We start from the raw sequence: 23,514 nt of genomic DNA on the forward strand, positions 1-23,514 counted from the left end.
TAGAAAAACTAGAGAAGATGCAAGGAGAAATAGGAGACTAAGAAACCACTCTCAGTATAAAATAAGTAAAGTCAATTAAAAAAAAAAAAGACCACAGAAGACTTAAAAAAAAAAACAGTTAAATTTTAGGGCTATCAATCAAACTTTGCATATTGATAATAAAGGATGAACCTTAGTGTACATGACTAATCATCAAAATTAATCAAATAGTAGGTCACAAAGAGAGCCTCAGGTAACTTCACAAAGTATAACTATTATAACTGATACTCTGACAACAATGAGTAAAAAACAGAAATTAAAAACAATTTTTATAAGACTCTCTCACCAAAAATAACCCCCCCAAACTATTAAACAACTCTTGGGGAAAATAAGTAAATGCAAACATAAACTATAGATTTTCTGGGAAAAAGATAATGAAGATATTACATGTCTGGATTTATAGGATACACAGCTTTAGACACTTAAAATAATAAAAATGAAAGAATAAAAAGTTCAATTCTCAATTCAAAAGCTAGAAAGACAAAAAAAAAAAGAAAGCACAATGAAAAATGATCAAAAAATAAACATTGACTATCCACTATCCACAAAAAATTTAAAAATAAATCCTAAACTAACTCCTAAAATAACTCCTATGAAAAGATAATTTCTTAATAAAATAAATGCAAATTAAAGCAGCACTGATATTCCATCTGGGCCATCAGATTAGCAAAATTTCAGAAGCTTGGCTATACACTGTCAGGCTGAGTGTGGGAAGCAGGCATGCTCCCTGCCATGTTGCTGGCAGGAATACAAATGGATACAATCTCCACAGAGGATAATTTGGCAATTTTTTAAAAAAAATATTTTATTTATTTATTTATTTGACAGAGAGAGAGATCACAAGTAGGCAGAGAGGCAGGCAGAGAGAGAGGGGGGAAGCAGGCTCCCTGCCGAGCAGAGAGCCCGATGCGGGGCTCGATCCCAGGACCCTGGAACCATGACCTGAGCCGAAGGCAAAGGCTTTAACCCACTGAGCCACCCAGGTGCCCCTAATTTGGCAATTCTTAAGAAAAACTGCAGATTTCCAGGCACCTGGGTAGCTCAGTCAGTTGAGCGACCGACTCTTGATTGTGGCCTAGGTCATGATCTCAGGGTCCTGGTACTGAGTGGGGCTCCTCACTCAGCGGGGAATCTGCGTGACAATTCTCTCCCCCTCTCTTTCTGCCCCTCTCCTCCACTCACTCTCTTTCTCTAAAATAAATAAATAAATCTTAATTTTTTTAAACCCTTCAAGTTCTATATTCTAAAGAATCATTAGACCAAGCAATACACATTACAGTATTAAGGCTTATGTAAGGAGACATCATATATGGAACTTATTATGAGATGATTTAGAAAAAAATAATGCAGAAGATGACAAGGAAAAGAGACAATGAAAATAAAGCAAATACAGCAAAATGTTAAGTCCTGGTGAACCTAGGTTTAGTATACAGAAATAATTTCCTATTCTTGCTTCCTTCCTTTATATATAAAAACATTTCAAAATATTTTAAAATCAAAAAAGCCATTGAGTACACTGATACCTTATTTGTAGAATAGAGACAAAGCCATTAAATGAAAATATTTTTCTGAAGAAATGGGAACTTGACCCAAAAACCTGTAACTTAGTTATATAAATATCTTTGTTTTTATTCCTGATTATTAATACTTTGTACATAAAAATGTAATTTTAATTTATCCATTAGGGATTCCAGTAGAAACAAGATTGGACTCAAATATGAGAGGACCCTGGTTTACTCTCATGCGATTATGCAGTAGTAAACCTCTGCACTACTTTGTGACTTGTATAAAAGACCACTTTCTTTGGGTCTTGATTTTCCCATCTGCAGAATGGGAACAGACTATCAACAGTGTGGGATTGCAACGAGGATCAAATAAATAATATATAGCAAAGCACTCTTAAAAATGCAAACATGTTACAGATACATATGTATAAAGTAAATGCCCTTAATTGATAACTTTCACTTGGGTAAGCAGGAATGGTTCATATCACCATCTTGTAAAAACTATTTTTTCCCCAGACTGTATTATCTAGAGGTCATTTTTCAGTCCCACCCTACAGGTATGAAAGAGATAAAACATACATATTAAAGGATAAAGAAATTAGCCTTCCTACTGCAAAAAGAAATCAGACCACTGGCCAATCATCTGAATACTAGGGCCTTTTCTTCCAAATACTCTGATTTTCAAAGCTGAAATGCACTTCGATACCACTGGTTCTTAATGCTTAAGCTTTAATTGATGAGCACTGGGTGGTATACGGAACTAATGAATCATTGAAAATTACATCAAAAACTAGTGATGTGGGGCTCCTGGGTGGCTCAGTGGGTTAAAACCTCTGTTTTCGGCTCAGGTCATGGTCTCAGGGTCCTGGGATCGAGTCCCGCATCGGACTCTCTGCTTAGCAGGGAGCCTGCTTCCCTCTCTCACTCTGCCTGCTTCTGCCTACTTGTGATCTCTGTCAAATACATAAATAAAATATTTAAAAAAAAACAACTAGTGATGTACTATATATGTTGGCTAACTGAATATAATAATTTTTTTAAAAAGCCTCAAAGGTGTGTTTTGAGGGTGGAGAGAGATTGGGAATCGTGATAGACTAGAATACATGTAAGCCTTCTAGATGATTCTTCCAGCAACTGTTGACATCCATACTAATTTCAAGGAAAACAAAATAATGTTTTAGGATCTATAGAACATCTGCTATTCTTTGAAAAGGTAAGGGTGCTTTCTCCTGTATTTAATGCTAAGAAACTGAACAATTTAATTCCCTATTTTAATTAGGTTACATCCATCAAAGAAAGTTCACTGAAAATTAATTTTTGGTTTATTTTGCTGAAACTTCTGTTTCTCTTCCGTAGAAAATACGTCGTCATCCTGAATATTCTGCACCTTAATTTATCCCTATTTCTTATTTAAAATTTAATTTCCAAACAGGCATTCATGTTGGCAAATTAAAAAATAAGTCAGATGAGTCCCTTGTTCTCATGAAGTATGAAACCAAATGCCACCCACCAAAGGTGGGCTAAAGCTGGCAGGCAAAGAGCTTGGATGACTGCCAGAAATAGATGTCGGCGACATCCACATCCCCAGCTTCCCTTTGGGATTCAGTTCACAAAAGCATCATCCCTTCCAGGAGGCACTGCTGCCTCATCTGGTTACAGGTCTCAACCATCAGCAGGGGCCTAATATGCATCCAATGGGAACTTTTTGTAATAGTTCATCCTGTGATTCAGTCTAATGTTTATTGAGTGGCTACTATTTGCAGAGCAGTATACCTGGTGATCTGAGAAACACAGCTTCACCTTCACACCAGTGAACAGAACATAAACAGTGCACAGAAGATAACTTTAATAATACAAGTTAGAAAATGGCATTGTCCTGAATAGAGAGAAAACCCATATAGTTTAGGAGTTCAAAGAACGGAGCCATTTCTCCCTCTCTCTAAACACTGTAGTTGCTTGGGAAGGTAAACAGGACTTTATGACTGATTAAGAGGCAATGGACTATATGATTGGCATATGGTAACTAACACCCAAAACAACCACAATAGCTACCATTACCAAATACTTTCTCTGTGCTAATCACTATGCTGAGAGCCCACAGACACCATCTTATTAAGTGTCAGCATCTTTAAAGTATTATTGGGGGCACCTGGGTGTCTCAGTCGTTAAGCTTCTGCCTTCAGCTTAGGTCATGATCCCAGGGTCCTGGGATCAAGCCCCGCATAAGGCTCCCTGCTCATCGGGAAGCCTGCTTCTCCCTCTCCCCACTCCCCCTGCTTGTGCTCCCTCTCTCGTTGTCTCTCTGTCAAATAAATAAATAAAATCTTTTTTTTAATTAAATTAAAGTTTTAAAAAGTATTATTAATCCCTTTACAGATGCAGCAAGTGAAGCTCAACAAACAAGCAAAAAAATTACCCCTAGGTCACATGACTGAAGTTTCAGAGGAGAGATTCAATTCCAGAGCCCTTGCTCCTTCCGGTTCCCCAGACTCACCTAGACCTGTATACATTTAGATACCAAGGACAACAGCGTCCTACTCTCTAAGCAGTAATGGGTGCCAGGTCTCCAAGCATATTTTCACAAAAGAGGCTTTCTCCAAACCCTATGCTACAGTACACTATCTCCCCACACACTTGGGTGATGTTCTCCCATTGCAGAAACGCTCTTCCACCATGACTGCACTCACAGATAGTCTGCCTTCAGCAACAGTCACGAGGTTCATTCCTGCCTCAACAGAATGCTCCAGGCAGGTGCTCCGCACTCCTCTGGAGGTGGCAGCAACCACCCAGCTTAAGACAAATGCCAGATGTTCCAACAATAGAAGTTACAGTTATCTATTTTTATCCTGGCAGCTCATTGAAGTTTTTATCATTTTTAGCTGTAAAACATAGAGAGAGACCCTCTTACGGCAAAGTCCTGTTTTCCATGAAAAACTTTCACTCTATCAGGCATGAGCAGCTTTTGTCTTGATTTGTGTCTGAACCATGAGAAAAAACATCACAGATGCGGACTGCATTGGACTAAGAACATATGCATGCTTTTAAATCACTTTTATCTTACTTTTTACTAATGTAACCCTGAAACATAAAATATGTTCTTTTTTTTTTTTTTCATTCACTGTTACGGGAAGAACAGATGGTAAAAGGGTTAGATTAAAGTAATACAGCATGTCCATTAAAATAACCCCCACTGCCGGGGATGCTTCCCTCAAACGGGAGTTGTGTTTACAATGAAGAATGACTTTGGCTCACACAAATTGGAGATTGCCAGGGGTTTTCTCAAGGATAACAGAAGGGTAAGAGAAAAACCAACATCAAATCAAATGCATTTTTAAAAAACAATTATGCAGGTTAATTTTGCTAATCTGAGAAGCTGAGTGAAAACACGTGCCTGTGATAATGTAACAGAACAGCAGTGAAATAACAGAGTCCATTTCTAACTTGAAAAATTATGCTACCTAGAAGTCATCAGTAACTGAAACTGCAAAGAGGGTATCAAGGAGACATTATTTTCTACATTCCTGAACTCCTGTTAATTGTAGGAAGAGATTTCTTGCATCACTTATTTCTAACTTATTAACTTATTAATAACACCAAGGATAATTCTGTACAGAGTACACATTAAGAGAAGCTAACTATAACATAGTTTATATACAAGCAGCAAAATATTTAGCATTGGAAAAGAATCCTCATGAGTTGTTTTTTTTGTTGTTTTTTTGTTTTTTTTTATGAAATCCAGTTGAATTACATATAGGTTTCAAAGAGTTAAGCTTTTAAAAAAATTCCTCAAGAAAAATTAGAGAATGCATTTTAAAAGAAAAAAAATTGAGTCACATCCCAGAGTCAAGGATGGTTTTACCAAAAGAACTGAGCAAAAAATATGTCCATTTATACCATAAACAATTAGAAAGCAAAGATAGACTCAAAATTCAACTCTTCGCAATTTTAAATATTTTGGTCATTTCCTCTTTCATCTAGAAAATGGTATTAATTGTCAGCTTCTCATAATTACTGTTTAAAAATGTGTTCACAAGATTTCTCTCATTGTTTTTATGGTTTGCTCTACCTACAACTATTATTTATTGTGACATTGTTTTTTCACTTTAATCTACATTTTTCACTTTAATCTACATGTTATTTTTAGCTCAAAGAATATTCTGGTGAGAAATCCTTCATACCTCTAAGTTCCCTGATATATTTCATGAAGGAGAAACATGGGAAGTTTTTTAACGTGCCTTAAGTATAACTTGAAATGTCATAGGTCTTCTCTTAATCTATCCCCCACAGTTAAAGAAATGTTCCTGGGATCTGTTTCACTCATTTTTTCTCACAGAAAGGTAACCATACTTGACACCTCATTAGCTGTCAGAGTGATATGCAGCTGGAAGGGAATCAGCACCCCGGGCCTGAGGCAAGCTTTCCTCCCGTGGAATTCTATAAGGAATCTCCTATAGGGTTCCAATCAGAGAGTGCTGTTCCCAAACCATGAAATCTATAATTCACATCCTTTCATAAATCCAAAGGTAAGATTCTAAAGGCTTGCAGGCATTTTCATTGCACCAAAGATTTTGAACAGGTAATGAACACAGAAGGAGCATTTAATTCAGCCCCTGATGTCATGGCATTGGCAGCTGTAATGATCAGGAATATCCCAACTTGCATAGACAATCAAAAAGAGCTCTGACCCATTGGGAAAATCATGGGTTTCTAGGACCAGTAACATTAGTTTTGATGGTGATGTTCTTCCAAGATGGGCTTCAGGCATGAGCCAGAACCTTTCCCATCCTTTCCTCAATGCTCTAACTCACCCTCTGATTTTTCACATAGAAGTGGCTGATTAGATGGGTATGAATGATATGGATATAGGCGGTGCCACCTGCTCCAACTCCTTATTGCAGTGTTGTTGGGTCTTCTACTGGCTTCGTCTGGTCTGGACAAGGGACTGGCTGCCCAGGCTACTCTTGACAGTGTTCTAGAACTAGGCCTATAGATTGGCAGCTGTATTACCTGCTTTCTGCCTGCTGAAAGAGAAGATCTATCAGATTTGTAATTTTTTGAAAAGAAATTGGAGCTCAAAGGCCCTCTAAGAAGTTAATCAGTTTCAAAGTGGAATCTGTAAAGGGAAAAATGGTTCCATCTCTTCTTCAGCGAAGTCAAACACGGTAAAATAATAAGAAAAATTAAAATAACATTAACTCTTAAACACTATATACCAGAACCTTGACTTCTCTGGAAAAATCATAGCAATCCAATGCAGAATAATATGCAACAGGAGTTTCCTAAAAATTGTGAAAGAAGGAAGAGTTAAATCTAAATTTCTTAAAGATATCCAATCTAACTCTTAACTCTAGAAGGTTCCCATTATGAGTGGGTCAAATCCCACCATGAACTGTCAAATAAGGCATTGCTGTCTTTAATTTCACTCTTTAGTTTTAATAAATTTTAATTAAACAAATTTTTTGTTCAAATAAATTCCCCTGAATACATTTTGATGGTAGATTCAGCCATTCCCTCTTTCTGTTCAGCTGGGGAGCAGAATTGCTCATTCCAGCTCTCACTTCCACTAAGCCAAAAGCAGAGGCTTTCCACTTGATTTAGCACCACTGCTTTACCTGGTGCCCATTTTTTTTTTTTTTGACACTAACTCTCCCCCAGATTCACACTATCCTATGTTTTGGCACAGATGTGTGTAACATGAATTATGCCTTATAACCCGGAATCTATGGGGATGAGAGGCAGTCTGCAGCTGTGATTTTACGGGTAGATGGGATTTGAGGGGCTCCACAAGTGAGGTGTCTGCGAGGACACTGTGGGCTCCGGTGCAGGGAAGGCAGGCAGAAGCGGATATGTAGCCTAGACCACATTTACAGATTGGACCTCATACTATAATCAACAAGGAGCCTCTGTAGGTTTTTGGTTTTTTAAAGATTTTATTTATTTATTTGAGAGAGAGAGAGAAAGAGAGCATGAGTGGTGGGGAGGGGAGTGGTAGGAAGGTGCTGCTCCCTGAGCAGGGAGCATGACATGGGACTAGATCCCAGGACCCAGGGATCATGACTTGAGCTGAAGGCAGATGCATAACCAACTGAGCCCACCCAGGCACCCCTTGTAGGTTTTTAAGTAAGGCCAGGGGCAGAGGGTAATGAGGTGGATATATGCCAAAAATTATTTGCTCTGGCAGGAATGATCAGAAACTGAAAGAGTAATAAGGAGGCACGGGAGGTAGTCTAAATGTGATGTCCTATTCCAGAGAGCCTGGAACCACACAAAGACAGGAGGAATAGGAGGAGAAGGACCAAGGGCCAAGAAACACGAAGGAACAAGACCCTCACAAAACCCTTTATGTTCAAAGGATCAAAAACCAAACCAAACCAGCAAACAAACAAACAAAAAAAAAAACTGTTTTAAGAGAATTTCCCCTTTCTTATAGAAGCAATCTACCCCACATAGAGCATAATATTACTAAAGGTATAACACAAAAAGTGCATATAGATTATTAAAAGGACAATAAGAGTACTCTAGAAAGTATCCACAGGTCAGGGGAACTGAGCCCTAGAACTAGGGCTGGATCTACAAACAAAGACGGGTCTCTGAGACGGAAGACATGCCAAATGGCATTTCATGCACAGACACTCAATGCAATTATTTTGTAATCAACACACATAACACACACATACACGCACATGTGTGCACACAAATATCAGCTGTCACATCTCTCCATTGTTGCACTGAAGATGCAGTGGGGACACGGAGAACAGAAAGCCCACTTGAGGTGTGGATGGTTTCCTGCCCCTAGAGTTGGAGACAGAGGAGGTTTATTCTAAGTTTTACTCTTGCAACACATCTAATTCCTCCTCAGCACCTGGGTGTCTGATTTGTGCTGCAGGATTCTGCACCTGTGAAACCCATCCCCAGGTTGTTTTGGGTGTGTATCTTCCGCCTCTTTACAAAGGTTATAGATTCTTTTGTAAAATGTTTTTCCTCCTTGGAGTTTTTATATTTCTAAAGGCAACCAACAAAGTATTCTCACACTTTTTAATGTAATCATCCATTCATTCATTCCTTCCTTTAATATTTGGTAAGTAAACATGTGGAAGACACCATCCTAGATGCTGAGGTGGGGTTGGGATAGATATAAAATAGACATGGTTACTACTTCCAAAGAGATTATAATCCAAGAGAGGAGACACAACACATCTAGGAGGCAGTAGAAGGTAGGTTATTCTAAATAGAGATCCGAAAGGGAAATATAATCCAGTTATATTTCATGAAATAAGTACCATTCAATCCAGACCTTGGAAGATAGGCAGAATTTTGAAAAATAAAGGCAATGCAGGCAGAAATAAGTGCACAAGCACAAGCACGGAAATAGGGAAGAACAAGGGATTCAGCAAATTGTGAGCAGACTGATCTGGCTGCATCACAGGGTTCAGGCCATTTAGGACCCAATTAGAGGTGACCTTGAGTAACAGCTAGGGCTCAGGCAGGTCTCCATGCACTGACTTGACTGGTGTTCTTCTAAGGTCAATCTGGGAAACAGGGCAAGCTGTAGAGGAAAATGTCCCGGAGTGGAGGGAAAATTAAGGTACCATTGCAATCCTCCAAGTGAGAGAACTTCTAGGACACCAGCAATGGGGAAAAGGTAAGTGGGCGGGAAGATAAAAAAGCACAGCTGCTAGATCAAGCATGGGGTCTGGTCCTTGAGGGAGCATCCACGAGCTAAAGGGCTTTATTGACTGTCATTCCATAGCCCCACTGCAACTTTGCACACAGGGACAAATTTGCACTTGCTGATAACTCCCCCTGACATGTGAGGTCTCTAAGCCTCAAGGCCATTGGTTATCTCACTGTCAGTCCCCAACTCCAACCTCTAATCCCCTGATGGAAGGGCAGGTCAGCCCCCAGCACATGCCACTACACTGGGCACCACAGGCCTTTATCACACATATATTACACTGGGTTTCAATTTTCTTTTTACAGTTTTTTTAAATCCTTTTTAAAAATTATTTTTTTAAATTCTCTATTTAAATTGAAAGTAGTTAACATATTCTATATTATTCATTTCAGGGGTAGAATTTAGTGATTCATCAGTTACATATAATACCCAGTGCTCATTCCATCAAATGCCCTCCTTAATGCCCATCACCCAAATACCCTATCCTGCCTTCACCTCCCCTCCAGCAACCCTCAGTTTGCTTCCTAGAGCTCAGCATCTAAATGGTTTGCCTCCCTATCCATTTTCTTTTTTTTTTTAAGGATTCTATTTATTTATTTGACAGGCAGAGAACACAAATAGGCAGAGAGGCAGGCAGAGAGAGAGAGAGAGAGAGAGAGAAGCAGGCTCCCTGCTGAGCAGAGAGCCCAATACGGGGCTTGATCCCAGGACACTGGGATCATGACCTGAGCCGAAGGCAGAGGCTTAACCCCCTGAGCCACCCAGGTGCCCCTCCCTATCCATTTTCATCTTATTTTATTTTTCCCTCCCTTCCCCTATGTTCATCTCTTGCTTTGTTTCTTTTTTTTTAAATTGTTATGTTAGTCAACATAAAGTACGTCATTAGTTTTGAACACATGTAGTGTTCCATGATTCATTGTTTCTGTATAACAGCCAGTGCTCCGTGGAATCCCTGCCTTTCTTAATAGCCATCACAGGGCTAACCCATCCCCCAGCCCCCTCCCTTCTAAAACTCTCACTTTGTTTCCCAGAGTCCATAGTCTCTTACGGTTCGTCTCCCACTCTGATTTCTCCCCCTTCATTTTTCCCTTCTTTGTCCTAAAGTCCTCCATGCTATTCCTTATGTTTTGTTTTTTTCTTTAAAAAAATTATCATTACATTTTTATCTCGACCCAATGAATCTGTAAGCCCGCTGGGGCAAAGAATATATCCCAGAACTTAATAAATCTCATCTTTGCCCTATTTCTTTCTCTACCTCCCCTGCATGGCTCATCCATCCATTAATCCTGGACACATGGTGCCCCTGACTCAACCATGTGCCAAGAGAACCAAAAGGCCGAAGCTGTGGCCTTGAGGTCCCATGACTGAACACATCTTACAGTTCCTCTCTAAAATGTTGCCTTGCCTCCCCAACAAGACCATGCACATGGTTCCTTAAGGACCCACCTTTAGCATTGTAGTGTACATAATAGTTATTTACCTAAATATAAGAGTTAGTAAAAACCAAAGAACAAACCCATAACACAGAGGTCTCTTCTTACTGGGCAGAATCTTTTCTAAAATAATACTCAGAGTTTCATTTATGAAGATGGTTTTAAAAGACCATAAAGGACCACTCTAATAATCTTCTGACATTTCTGTAGGACAGGGAGACTAATCTCAAGTTTATACATGGCCAGAAAATATAAGCAAGTCTATATAGTACAAAAATTCCTGAAAAGATAACCTCATTTATTTGAAAGATGCATTAAAAACTTTTCTTGTGGTTAGTAATCAAGGATTACATGTTTTCATACTACATATAAACATGAAATTAGAATATGTCTATCCTGATAGTCATAAAAGTACTATACTTGAAAAATCCTTGGTCCTTCTCTTCTCTGGAACTTAAGATGTTAGGCTCTTAGCATAGCAGTCACTGGTGTACTTTTGAGGCCAGAAAGACCCTTTGTAGAAATAGAGATTTTACCTTCACCAAAAGGAAGCCAGATTGCTGGCAGTGAAAATTAAGAGGGTTCTGTAGGATTATTTAAGGTAACAGATGTGGAGTAAAACCTGCAAGTGGTACGTGTGTCTGTAGCAAGTGATTAAATACTTTCAGATTTCAGAAACACAAGCAGTCATATGCATGCGCTGTTATTACAGAATTACATGGTGTATTGGTTATTACTGACTAGGGAAAAAGCAAGAGGAGGGCAGGAATATGCAATAAAGTAAGAGGGCACGCACTGTCTATAATAAACCTAACAACTATAAACATGCCATAATGAGAAGTTTAAAAGGAAACTGGAATCAGGAGGTAGAATGGGGAGTGGGGGCTATGGAATAGGAAGGCAAATTATTCATGATTGACATGATTAAACCATAGCAAGATAACATCCGACTATATTAAAGTAACCATGACTCCCTCCATAAAGACAGGTGAAAAATATTGTAGCAATCGTTAATAGATAAGGTCTGAAAAATAAATTCTACAAGCTCAACATCTCTGATTCAACAGAACTATAAAAACAAGTTGCTATTTTCATGAACATAAACCCAGGAACAATAAAATACAACTGTCATAATGTATCCCCAGGCCTTAACAGTTTTGCCTTAATATAGAAAAGCACAATAGCTCTGTGCAGAGTCTTCGGAAATCAACTATAATAGTGCCTATGACAATTTTTCCAAAACCATTCAAAAACAATTCTGTTTTAACCTTTCTTGTCCTGAGTAATGCATAGAGGTACAAAGGTGATTGAGTCATTCATTAAGTGGCTATAATATAATCAAGTCTAAAATCATTCCCAAGAGCATCTCATATCAGGAAGGGACCTGAAGGTTCATCTATTACTGCAAACTGGGTGTGACAGCAAATTACAATTTGTGCATGTCTCACATGTTCAAAGAAGGGTGCCTAAATAATTCCAAAAAGCAGTGTTACTATTTGCCGTTCAGCAGACATCTTTGAGAGATTTCTAGATATGCCCAACGTATCATAGAGCAAAGAGCCTAATAAATAACGTTGATAGAATAATTAAATCACCATTTACATAACTAATAAGAGGAGCAAGACATACCATGTGAGCTCAGCTTTGCTCTGGAAACTGCCTCTTGAAAATTCTAATGAGAAGAATTTGCACGCTGAAAGCATGTAACCATGCAAATAACAGACGAGATTTTCTTTTTATTTTTGAGAAAAGGGGCAGAAGTATTCAAAACTAAACACAGAAGCTTGGGTCCCCTGAGTGGCTCAGTGGGTTAAAGCCTCTGCCTTTGGCTCCAGTCATGATCCCAGGGTCCTGGGATGGAGGCTCGCATCCAGCTCTCTGCTCAGCAGGGAGCCTGCTTCCTCCTCATTTCTCTCTCTCTCTGCCTGCCTCTTTGCCTCCTTGTGATCTCAATCTGTCAAATAAATAAATGAAATCTTTAAACACAAAAGCTTGGTCATTTAGGAACCAAAAATGCATTTATTATGGATCTATTAACCTATGAAGGAATAGTCAGTACGAGTTTGTCATTGACTACAAAAAAATAAGCTTTAAAGTATAATTTCCAGAGGTGCCTGGGAAGCTCAGTGGGTTAAAGCCTCTGCCTGTGACTCAGGTCATGATCCCAGGGTCCTGGGATCGAGCCCCGCATTGGGCTCTCTCCTCAGCAGGGAGCCTGCCTTTCTCTCTCTCTCTGCCTGCCTCTCTGTCTGTCAAATAATAAATAAAATCTTTAAAAGTATAATTTCAAGATAAATCTTTAGTGACCAAAATAACTCTATAAGGAGAATTGGTGCAAGCAGCCAAGGATAAAAAGGACTTTATCCATTCTTCTTCTCTAAGGTCGTTTACTTCTGTAGAGAATTTTAGTTCAGACCTTCCCAGATGCATGCCAGGACTCTTCACATGAGGAGTCTGCCTTACTTCAACCACCTTAATGCCCTCATTTCCTGTTCAAAAATCTCTACTGGCTCTCTGCAAAACAAATTCGGAATTCCTTGGCCTGGCAGATACTTGGCACCAACCAACGTTTCCCAATGTATCGTCCCTAGTCCTCTACCACAGGGACGAAAATCTTCCCCACTTGGCTGCAGTTCCAGTCACAATGCATCTCTGCCATTTCTTCATAATCTTCGTCTTCTGAAGTGTCCTCATCCTTTCCTTACACCTGTATGCCTGAACCCAACTCTCAAAGCCAGGTCAGGCACAATGCCTTCCCCAGTCATCCAGGCTACTGTCCCTGCAGCTGACCCCACTCATAAAGCCCTTTGTGTACATCATCTCTCTCCTATGCAGTACTGATTCTAAAGTGTAAATTATCATTTCAGCTGTCCTGTAAAGCTTAAGGACATTTCTTATACCACTTCTTTATATTCTAGCAACTTTCACCCAACCCCTACCCTCATTCACCACAATGGCCAGCAAAGCATCTTTCCAATGCAGGGGATCAGCGAGCATCTCCTGAGTCAAGGACATGTAATAGCAGTGATGCACGAAAATTAAAGGGTAAGTATAACATAAGGACAATTTGAAACAAATGGGACTTCTGAGTAGCTAATTTTTTTTCTTTAACATTTCTAAAGGTTTGGAATCCAAGATGATGCTACCCAATTGCTTTCTTCCAGAAGATACAGTGAAGAGTTTGCCCTAGATTTCATGCTTTGCCAATGTGCCCCCAGAGGGCCTTCTGCTCACCCCATGACAATTCACTACAAATGCCTGTCCCCTCATCTGTCTATAGGAGTGGCTTCTTGAAAGCAAAGGCTGTGTGTTCCACTTCTGATCTCTACATATTAGTAGCCCATATAGTAGCAACTCAGTCAATGATTGACTTAGCACCAAGATTATCTAAAGTAAACACAATTTAAAAATAACCTTTACTAGGCACATAAATGTTAAGTAAACTTAATTCGTGCCTGTGTGATTTCAAAGATTTTTTTATTGTTATTTATTAATTTGACAGATCACAAGTAGGCAGAGAGGCAGGCAGAGAGAGAGAGAGAGAGGAGGAGGAGGAAGCAGGCTCCCCACTGAGCAGAGAGCCCGATGAGGGGTTTGATCCCAAGACCCCGGGATCATGACCTGAGCCAAAGGCAGAGGCTTTAACCCACTGAGCCACCCAGGTGCCCCCTGTGTGATTTCAAATGAGACATACAGCCAAGTTCTAAGGACTACATATATATAAGTACTAGCCACAAAAATGGACACACAAATAGCAAGAGAAATCCTATATGGACATATGTGTGGGCATGTGCATGATTTTTATACACCCTAGAATATTTCCAGAAGAAATCGCGATTTCAGAGAGGGAAAATAAGGGAATAGAGGTGGTTTTTTCGTCTACGTTTCACTCTTCTGTATTATTATTTTTTTCTGGTACAAAAGGTGTTTTTATTATAGCATGGGGACAGGACTCATTGGCAGAAAAGTCTGCACTGGGGTCATGAGGAGCAATTGATTATATAAGTTGGAGTTGAGGAAGGTAAAGAAAGAGGGAAGTTTCCAAAAGAACATTCATGTGCTAAAGAAGATGCACAGCATCCCGGAGGCCTTACTATTGTCAAGCTAAGGTTGTTTTTTCCTTCTAGCAAAGCACGAACAGTAAGAGTGGAGCTTCCTAGAGCGATGTCTATTCTACCAGCCTCAAGTATTTGTCTGTGGGTTGCAGGTTATAAGGAAATTTAATTTTATCTACATTTTTTTCTTGCCTTTGTTCTCCACATCATTCCCCCTCTAAACAATTTTGACCCTTAAATCTTTAAGGTTCTTGAAGGTCTTATCTTTTGTACCTTGTTCCTGCTAAATAGAGGCATAGAAATGTCCCTATCTATGGGTCAACATTGGTAGGTTGGAGAATTTATATAGAGGAGTTACCAAAGGCAGAGGCAGCCAGTCCAAGGTAGACAATCTTCTGTATTTTTTTAAAACTAGGGAAAATGTGGGGTGTCTGGGTGGCTCAGTAGGTTAAAGCCTCTGTCTTCAGCTCAGATCATGATCCCAGGATCCTGGGATTGAGCCCCTTCTCGGACTCCCTGCTCAGCAGGGAGCCTGTTTCTCCCATTCCCTCTGCTGCTTCCCTCTGCTCCTGCAAGCGCTCTCTCTCTCTCAAATAAATAAAATCTTCTAAAAAATTAAAATAAACTAGGAAACATGTATAACTTTCAAATTAACTCCTCCTCCATGTATGACCATATGTACAAAGAGCAGTCTAATGGCAGTTACAACATTTTTAAAATGAGTCATCTAGGGGCACCTGGGTGGCTCAGTTGGTTAAATGTCCAACTTGTGATTTCAGCTCAGGTCATGATCTCAGGGTTGTGAGATCGAGCCCCACATTGGGGTCCATGCTGGGCATGGCGCACGCTTAAGAGTCTCTCTCCCTCTGCCATCCCCCCCCCACACACTCATGCTTGTTCTCTCTCTTTTTCTCTGAAATCAATCAATCAATCTTTAAAAAATGAGCAGTCTACCATTAGAGCAAACTAATACAAATTTTATATGTTAGAGCTGTGAATGAAAGAATAGAATTAGTGAGTTTTGGGAAGTCCAATGGGGAGATATTTTATGGCTTAATTTCTGTATAACAACAGATAAATGCCTTCTTAACATAGTATTTCCTAATTTAAATTCTTCTTTCATCCATGTGTTCAATATTCCTGTTTATTTAAGGATAAAATTACCCAAAGGCATAATCAATACTTCCAAGTAATAAAAAGAGACAGTAAAATTTTTCCCCAAGGTACAAGATTGTAATAATAAAAGCTTCTCAGATGTTCAATAAAAAGAAGCAACTCTTCCTCCATGGTGACTTTAACTAAAACGTACTTTTTAAGTAAAGTGCTCAGTCCTCATAACAGAGGGTGTACACTGAAAACTGTCTAGGCGTCACATATCAACTCCCTCCTTTTTGTCAGAGCAAAGAGATCTAGCCTTCTGTGGGAGATTTTAAATTGTGTGACATAAATCTTTTGGGGCCATGATCTTCTCATCTTTATATACCAAGCTGCTAAAATAATCTAGCAAATAGTAGCTTCTTAGTAAGCATGAGTTCAACAAATGACATTTCCTCACATAGTATACACATTTGTAGAAATCAACAGAGTAATATCGCTCTGATAAGTAAGGCCATAACAGTTTCTGTAACCAGTAGATGGCCATGTTTAGTTTAAAAACTATATTTAAAACATAAACGCTAAAGACCACTTTGACAAAATAACTCCAAATCCAGTTTGGCTTTATATAAGCCTAGGAATCTTCTCCTGAGTTACTCGAGTGATGTGGCACCTTAAGGAAAAGGATAGAGGTGAGATGGTCCCAAGGAGGATAGATCCTCCCAAGGAAATAGATGGTCCCAAGGAAAAGGATAGAGGTGAGAAGGTCCTAGGAGTAGAGAATCCGCAATTCTGTCCCACTTCTTTCAGGCCAGGAGACAGTTGTGCATGTATCTTGGTACAGTTTAGTTTCTAACAGTGACTGATCAGAAAAATAGTATTTTTCTTTCCAAGAGCACAGACTCATCCTGTGCCTTGCAGTATTACCAGAGTTACCTCATCTGGGTCTCATCAGCTCACCACTTTGTCAAGATGAGAAGAGAGTTGCTTTTCCTACCATTCCTGCCATCTGGTAGATTCTACTTCCCTCCTTCCCCAGATAGTCCTCGCATGCACACATCTCATGACAAGACGCAGCCTTGATTCTTGGCCTCCACCTTTTCATTTCCCTCTACTTCAGTTCCTATCCTAAGAATCATTTTACCATGTTAAGCTCTTGTTTTCCACATTTTGCTATGCCAGCTACATCTTTTCGATCAATCTCCTTAAAAAAACAGAGTTATGGCTCCAACTGCAACTGAGACTCTCACAATCTCCATATAAAAGCAGCAAACCAAGGATCATTTCAAATTTTTACTAGCATAGTTATTTTAAAAGGAGAAGAGCGGAAGAAGATAGTTTTAGAAAGCTTTACGTAGAAGTTTTAAATTTATTACAACCAAATAATGAATTCCAAACTGTGTTAAGACTTCCTAAACTTTGAGACCAAACCAAGTCATCCCCACACACAAACAAGAAAAGAAAGTTGCAAAATGGCAGTGCACCTACCTGAGGATATGGGGAAGTTCTGGATTTTGACTTTGAGCTGGAGAGCCTGGACTTGGCCCCCTTCCTGTTGTCAGTCATAGTAGGAGTGGAACTGCTGGTGTAGGAGAAGGCTGGTTTAGAGGCTGAGATCTGATCCAGGGAGAGCTGCAATCCTTTGTATTCTGTGTCCCTGTAGGGTGAGAGGACACAGCCCTTAATCTGCCACCACAGGAAATGGGTGCATGTGTTCTCTCACCAGGATTGGCAGTAATCCATATTTGAAAAGAAAGCCAGCAAAAGTTAGCCATATAACTGGTAGCCACAAACACCTTGATTATTTTAGAAATGCCTAACATTTAACTAATGTATACAGAGGTAGCTGCCCCATATACCACAGCCAAATTATATGATATACTCATGAAAATGTCTAGATTTTAAAATACATTTTTGATTATAAGTAGAAAATAAATCCATAATTCAACTTCTCTGAGTTTTTGTGTCCTCATCGGTGAGGTGTAGATTATAAAATCTACTCTAACAGATTTTCTGTATAGGGTGAATTCAACAGACAACTGGCCATCTGATGCTATCTGATTATTGGCAAAAAGAATGTCAGCTGTTCCAAGATCAATCATTGTGGTAAACATTCCTAGTATTTTTATAGCTAGCAAACCAGTGAAACTAGGCTTATAAGTAGTTAAAATTCCCTTTTAATGGGCTAACTAATTCAGTTACATTTGGGTACATTTTACCACCAGTTCTTTCCATTCCATCTTTAATAAATATTTATTAAGCTCCTAATATATACCAGGCTTTGTGCTATGTGGAAATGGAAGAATGAGTAAACAGCCTAGAGTCCTTGCCCTTCCACAGATTACAATCTATTTCCAAGAAGACACGGTAAACAAATATGAAACATAATAACTGCAGACTGTGATGTGAAGAGGATAAAGAGTATATCTTGGAGAGCTCATTACAAAGGTATGGCTTGAGGTATTTAGGGACTGAAGATGATAGGTTGGCCCTGCCCACAGCTATCACCTCAGGCCGCGTCAGGAGAGAGAATCTTGACGGACTCCTCAGTTTCCATAAGAAGATATCAACCCTTCCCACTGGCAGCCAAAATAAAATGTTTCATAGTCTTCTTTATGAGGACCCATGGGAGAATTCCCTTTCAGGTTCCAGAACTAGTTGGACTGCTCCTGGGAAACTGATTTATCTCACAGATACCGTGAAGCATACAACCCATCATGTTTCCCCCATTCCACTGGAAGTCAAAAAACTCTGACCCCAAATCTGATTTGTAACCACCTCTAACAAGTATACAAAGACCTCAGGGCAGGCATTTTTGTGCAACACTGACTTCTTTTATTTTTTCTTTTATCTAATGGGTTCACTTTTCTAAAAAAAAATTTACATGCATTTTTAATACACTTTGGATTAAAGTAGGCATATTAAATGTAATAAACTAATAAAGTTCAAAATGTTAAAGTGATTGGTAGATTTCCAGAGATCAGCAAATATTCATTTACCCTCCCTTCATCTTCCCTATTCTTCTACAGAGAGATCAGGCAAAGGCAAAGGAAAATCAAGCAAGTGACAAGTGACAAGGGATAGAAATATATAGAATATACATATATAGAAATATATATAGAGAGAAATATATATAAATATATATATAAATATATAGATAGAAATATCTAACTATTATACCTGATAGAAATCAGCTAAAACAGGTTCAATAATAGCATGGCCACAAACTACAATATAGTGGTATATGTCAGCAAATTACAATGACTTTATATCAAATAGTCCAACTACTCAGGGCAAGTTAAAAAAAAACTATCCGATGCAAGCAAAAAAATTTAGAAGGTGGGCATGCGATATGTATTCCAGGCTTGGGAAGTTGAATCATATGACTGATGTGCTTTACTACCCTAATCATCTCCCAAGGAAAACACACAACACAGACTCTTTGCACTTCTTGGTTAGAAATTCAGTTTCTAAATTGAAATTTAGAGATGTAGTTCCCACCTATTTTTCTGACAATATATGAAAATTTTCCTTCATCAACTCCTCACTTCACCCAAAATGCTTCTCCCCAAACTAACCTTATACTTTCCTCTCTTCCTCCTCCAACACACACCTATAGAACTCCTCTAATAAAGAACTATCTTAAATCCTACTTGCCTCTGAAGCCCTTCCCAACTGCTAACCCCATTCATTCCTTCAATACATGTTTACTGAGTATCTCTGTGGAGGTCCTGGGGAGATATCAATGAACAGAAGGACTAAGTTGCTATGCTCAGGAAGAAGACACCAAGGCTTCCCTGCAGGAAGTAGGGAGTAGGGACCAGAAAATACCCTTTTCCTCCTCCAACCTTATTTTTCAAGCGATAATATCTAATCATTCCTCGGAGTTCCAAGTTCCTAGAGGGCAAGAGTCAAGAGACATTTTGTTATGTTCCAATGTCAACTGCATAATATTTCACACATCTGGAAGAGGAAGAAGATAAAGATGCAACTCAGAAAGGACTCTTTTCCTCAGTGACTATTAATAACCAGCAGCCCAACAATATTTCTCTGTTGGAAAAGAGCCTTCTGGGCTGTGAGTCTCTGACCATCTTCCCTGAGATCACATGCATGTGACAGCGAGCAAGGTGGGCTCTGACAGGAAGTAGAGCTCCTATGCTTGGGCATCTCCTGTGTCAAGAGAGTGTTGGTATATCCATTCAGTCTCTGCCTGACAAGACCCAGACTGATAGCAAAAACCCTGCACCCCTGAAAATTTGGCCACATAATTTTTAAAACACACTCTCAATGCAACATTTCAGCACAGAGACTTCATGGCAATAAGCAGAGAGTAAACAAGGATTCATTTCTCTCGCATACACTATCAGGCACTGGGAGTATGCATCTCAACCACTGAAGAAGTCTTCCCTAAGTTTTTGCCTAGTTTCCAATGATAGAAATACTCCAAATAGGCTTAAATAAAAATTCAAAACAAATAAAGGATTTGAAATTCTACAGAGTCACATGAAAATGCTAAAAAATATAAGAAGAGTTATGCAAATACTTTTGACAAACAAAAATATTAATATTTTGCTGTCCATCTAAAAAGACCATAAAGAATCCACCAAAAATAACAAAAATATCATGAGGTCAGGTAGACCATGGTTTGAGCCACTTAGTGTGTAACAACCCATCTAGACCTCAATTTCCTCTTTATAACTCATAGCAATGGATGTGCTAAGGTTTAGAAAAATATTATATGGAAAGCTCATAGCACAGTGCCTAGAACATAGTAAATGCTCAACAAATAGTAAGTATTATTTCTTTACTTCCATACTTTGTGGTGCTTTTTGGCACCTGACTTCCCCAAAACAATAGTTCCACTTTGGTAGTGATTATAATACACTTTATTACAAACATCTCCTTATGTCGTATTTCTTTCCTCTCTACCTCTAACTCATATTAATTTGTTCTGTTGCTTCTTAGTCTCTAAGCTCTATTGCAGTATGGCCAAAATACTCACTAAGGTAAGCTCTTTGCTGCTGAGTAAGCAAATGGGGACTTGAGAGTAACACACACCTGATACACTGAGAGGAGCTCAGCCTTCCTATTCCTCTAACAACTCAAAGATGTATTAAGATGAAAAGCACAATAAAAAAAATACCCACTTAAAGACATTTCAAGTACAGTTGATGTGCTACCAAGAGCAGCTCTGAATGACAGATTCACTAAGAACAAAACATTTATTTTACTTTTAGAATTCTATTAAATTGGAGCATTTCATTTGTATAGATTAAAGGTCTAGATGCTGATGGGAATCACATTATGAGTTCCATTTCCCTCCTCTAAACCCAGACACTCCCTCCCTTCTCAGCAGTGAGGCACATTCTGGTATCTCTCTCTCTCTCTTTCACACACACACACACACACACACACACACACACACACCACAGTTAGCAAAGCCATTCAATGTTCCCCTGTGGAGCAAGACAAAATAAAATACTTGGGTGCACAACCCAGGGACTCTGGAATGAGTACAGTGAGGTATTAGACTTAGGTGACTTTATTAAAGGAGGGACAGGACACAGCCCTACTCTACTTGTGAAGCTTTCCTGAAAAGTGCCACATAGACCATATTCAGGACTCCACAGGCTCCCCTCACTAGGGCAGCTCACACTGTTCTCCAGGATACAATGGGCATATCAAAAGAGGAACTGTGGGCATATGCCCTTTGGCATATTTTTTCAAAATGGCTATTGATATCAGTTTACATTTGTTTTTGTTCTTGTTTTTCTCCGTTGAGTGACTTGTACTAGAGCTGCAGACATCCTCAGGTACCCTGGCTCCTAAAGCAATGTGAAATGGGTAATTTGCGATCACTAGGACTTGCAGCTTGTCAATCTCACTCATATTTGCACAGACCAAAGTAATCCTCTTATTCCATTATGGACAGTCAGAAATCATTCAATTTGCAGAATTAACCATCTGAGTCTACTCTAAACTTTATAATAGCCATGTACATATTTGGAATTACTCAAATTCCAATAGAATAAAAGGGGCCATTTTTGCATCATTGGCCTTCCTGGCCTTCAGCGATATGCCATGACCACTCACAAGGTAAGTGCCAACTTGCCATAGGGGACCTCAGTGTGATGCCCTTGCAAAGCAAACAAGAGGTCTCTCTTCACCATTAAGAGGTACTTTTAGATTCAGAGAAATGCATTAATATAATTTCTATCATTTTGACTGGGAGACTGGTGTCCATGGTGCCAACAGCAGCATGACTATATTTGCAAACTTCAAATGAGTTGCAATGATTATAGAGATAAGCAATCAGCAGCATTTTCTCAGTTAATGGTGAGTCAAGATTCTTCCCAAGAACCTTTCCTCTTCAACTCTGCCATCTCCTAGTGCACTTCCATTGTAGACAAGTGACTTTTTGCTGCTCACATGTCACTTTTGAAGCTGGACATTCTGAAGTGTCTTTGCTGGCTTTATGTTATGTGGCTATTCTTAAAAGATGTTGCCAGATTTCCCAATTGAGCTATTTTAAAAAACAAAACAAACAAAAAAAAAAAACAGCTGAAGGTGATCAAATTACGAGGAAAACGTGGAAAGAGAGACATACAATTGATTTGGCTCCAAGACGCTGACTACAATTAGCAGAGGATTGCATTAAAGTGTGATTGGATTAAGTTGGACCGACTGCGTCTTACACTAAACTTTTTTAATTGGATTCTCGAATCACTGTCACACGAAGTGCATGACCTTCTTTATATTCTGGCAGAGTTATTGCCCGGCCACTGGGTAAACCTCTGCAGCAGAGAGACCTAGTTTATGTTTCATTTTCAGGCTCCCATGGAGCCCAGCAGAGAGAGCTGATAAGGAGGATTCCATACTGTGAGAGGCTCACAAACGAAGACATCTGCTGGGAAATTAGGCTAAGGCACCCTTGGAAATATAATAGTCTCATACTAATAAGTGGATTTGTGTTTGCTCCTTGTGGTTTTCTCCATTTGCTCTAGTGATTTCAGTAGTTCCCCAAAAGTCTTTGGTTTTACATAAACACTGCCTCTGCCTAGAAACATCTTTCTCCTCTATTTTGTAGGTCTCCTCCAACATGCTATAGAGAGGATAGCACGACAAGGGGGAGGGATGGCTTAGGCACAAAGTCTACCCTCACACTGTAATTTCAAGAAGGAAAGACAGGGGGTGTAAATAAGAGGCAAATAATAACTAAAAGCAGTAAAAAACTGTAATAGTTTGGTAAGATGTAGCAAAGTCAACCATCCTCACAACAGAGACTATGGAAAACCTCTGCACAAACCCATGACAACAAGTTGAAATATAGCTAAGTCCAGACCCGCCACAACATGCATCTGGACCATTCCATGCTCATGGATCGGAAGAATAAACATTGTTTCTTTACCTACAGAGCCCACAGTGATTTCCTGCTTCCTCCCTCAGCGCCTACGCCGGCCACGGTCTCTAATGCTCACTTAGCACATCTAGTTCCTGTCACACAGTGTGGCAAATAGTGTATCAGACAACAATCTCCTGAATTCCTTCTCTTACGATAGTCTCCGTTTACTGTCTAGTACCATATCTTACAGAGAGCAGATGCTCTCTCGCAACTGATTAACAAAATAATTCTCAATGCAATAAACTTTTATTTATCTTAAATCCAAATGACCAAAATTTTTAAAAACTGGCAAACCTTTCTACATAAGCAA

The 23,514-nt window shown here is 39.2% G+C and overlaps 1 protein-coding gene across 1 annotated transcript in view; it reads right to left on the reverse strand.

Annotated features, from left to right (window-relative positions):
* The window catches only part of SIM1 (SIM bHLH transcription factor 1), a 71,447-nt gene that overhangs the window by 14,772 nt on the left and 33,161 nt on the right, over positions 1 to 23,514 (reverse strand). Inside the window, exon 10 of the mRNA XM_047735088.1 lies at positions 17,291 to 17,459. Coding sequence (XP_047591044.1) covers positions 17,291 to 17,459 — 169 coding nt within the window. The remainder of the gene's footprint in view (positions 1 to 17,290; positions 17,460 to 23,514) is intronic.

This window comes from Lutra lutra, chromosome 6 (assembly GCF_902655055.1).
Source record: "Lutra lutra chromosome 6, mLutLut1.2, whole genome shotgun sequence".
Taxonomy (NCBI): Eukaryota; Metazoa; Chordata; class Mammalia; order Carnivora; family Mustelidae; genus Lutra; species Lutra lutra.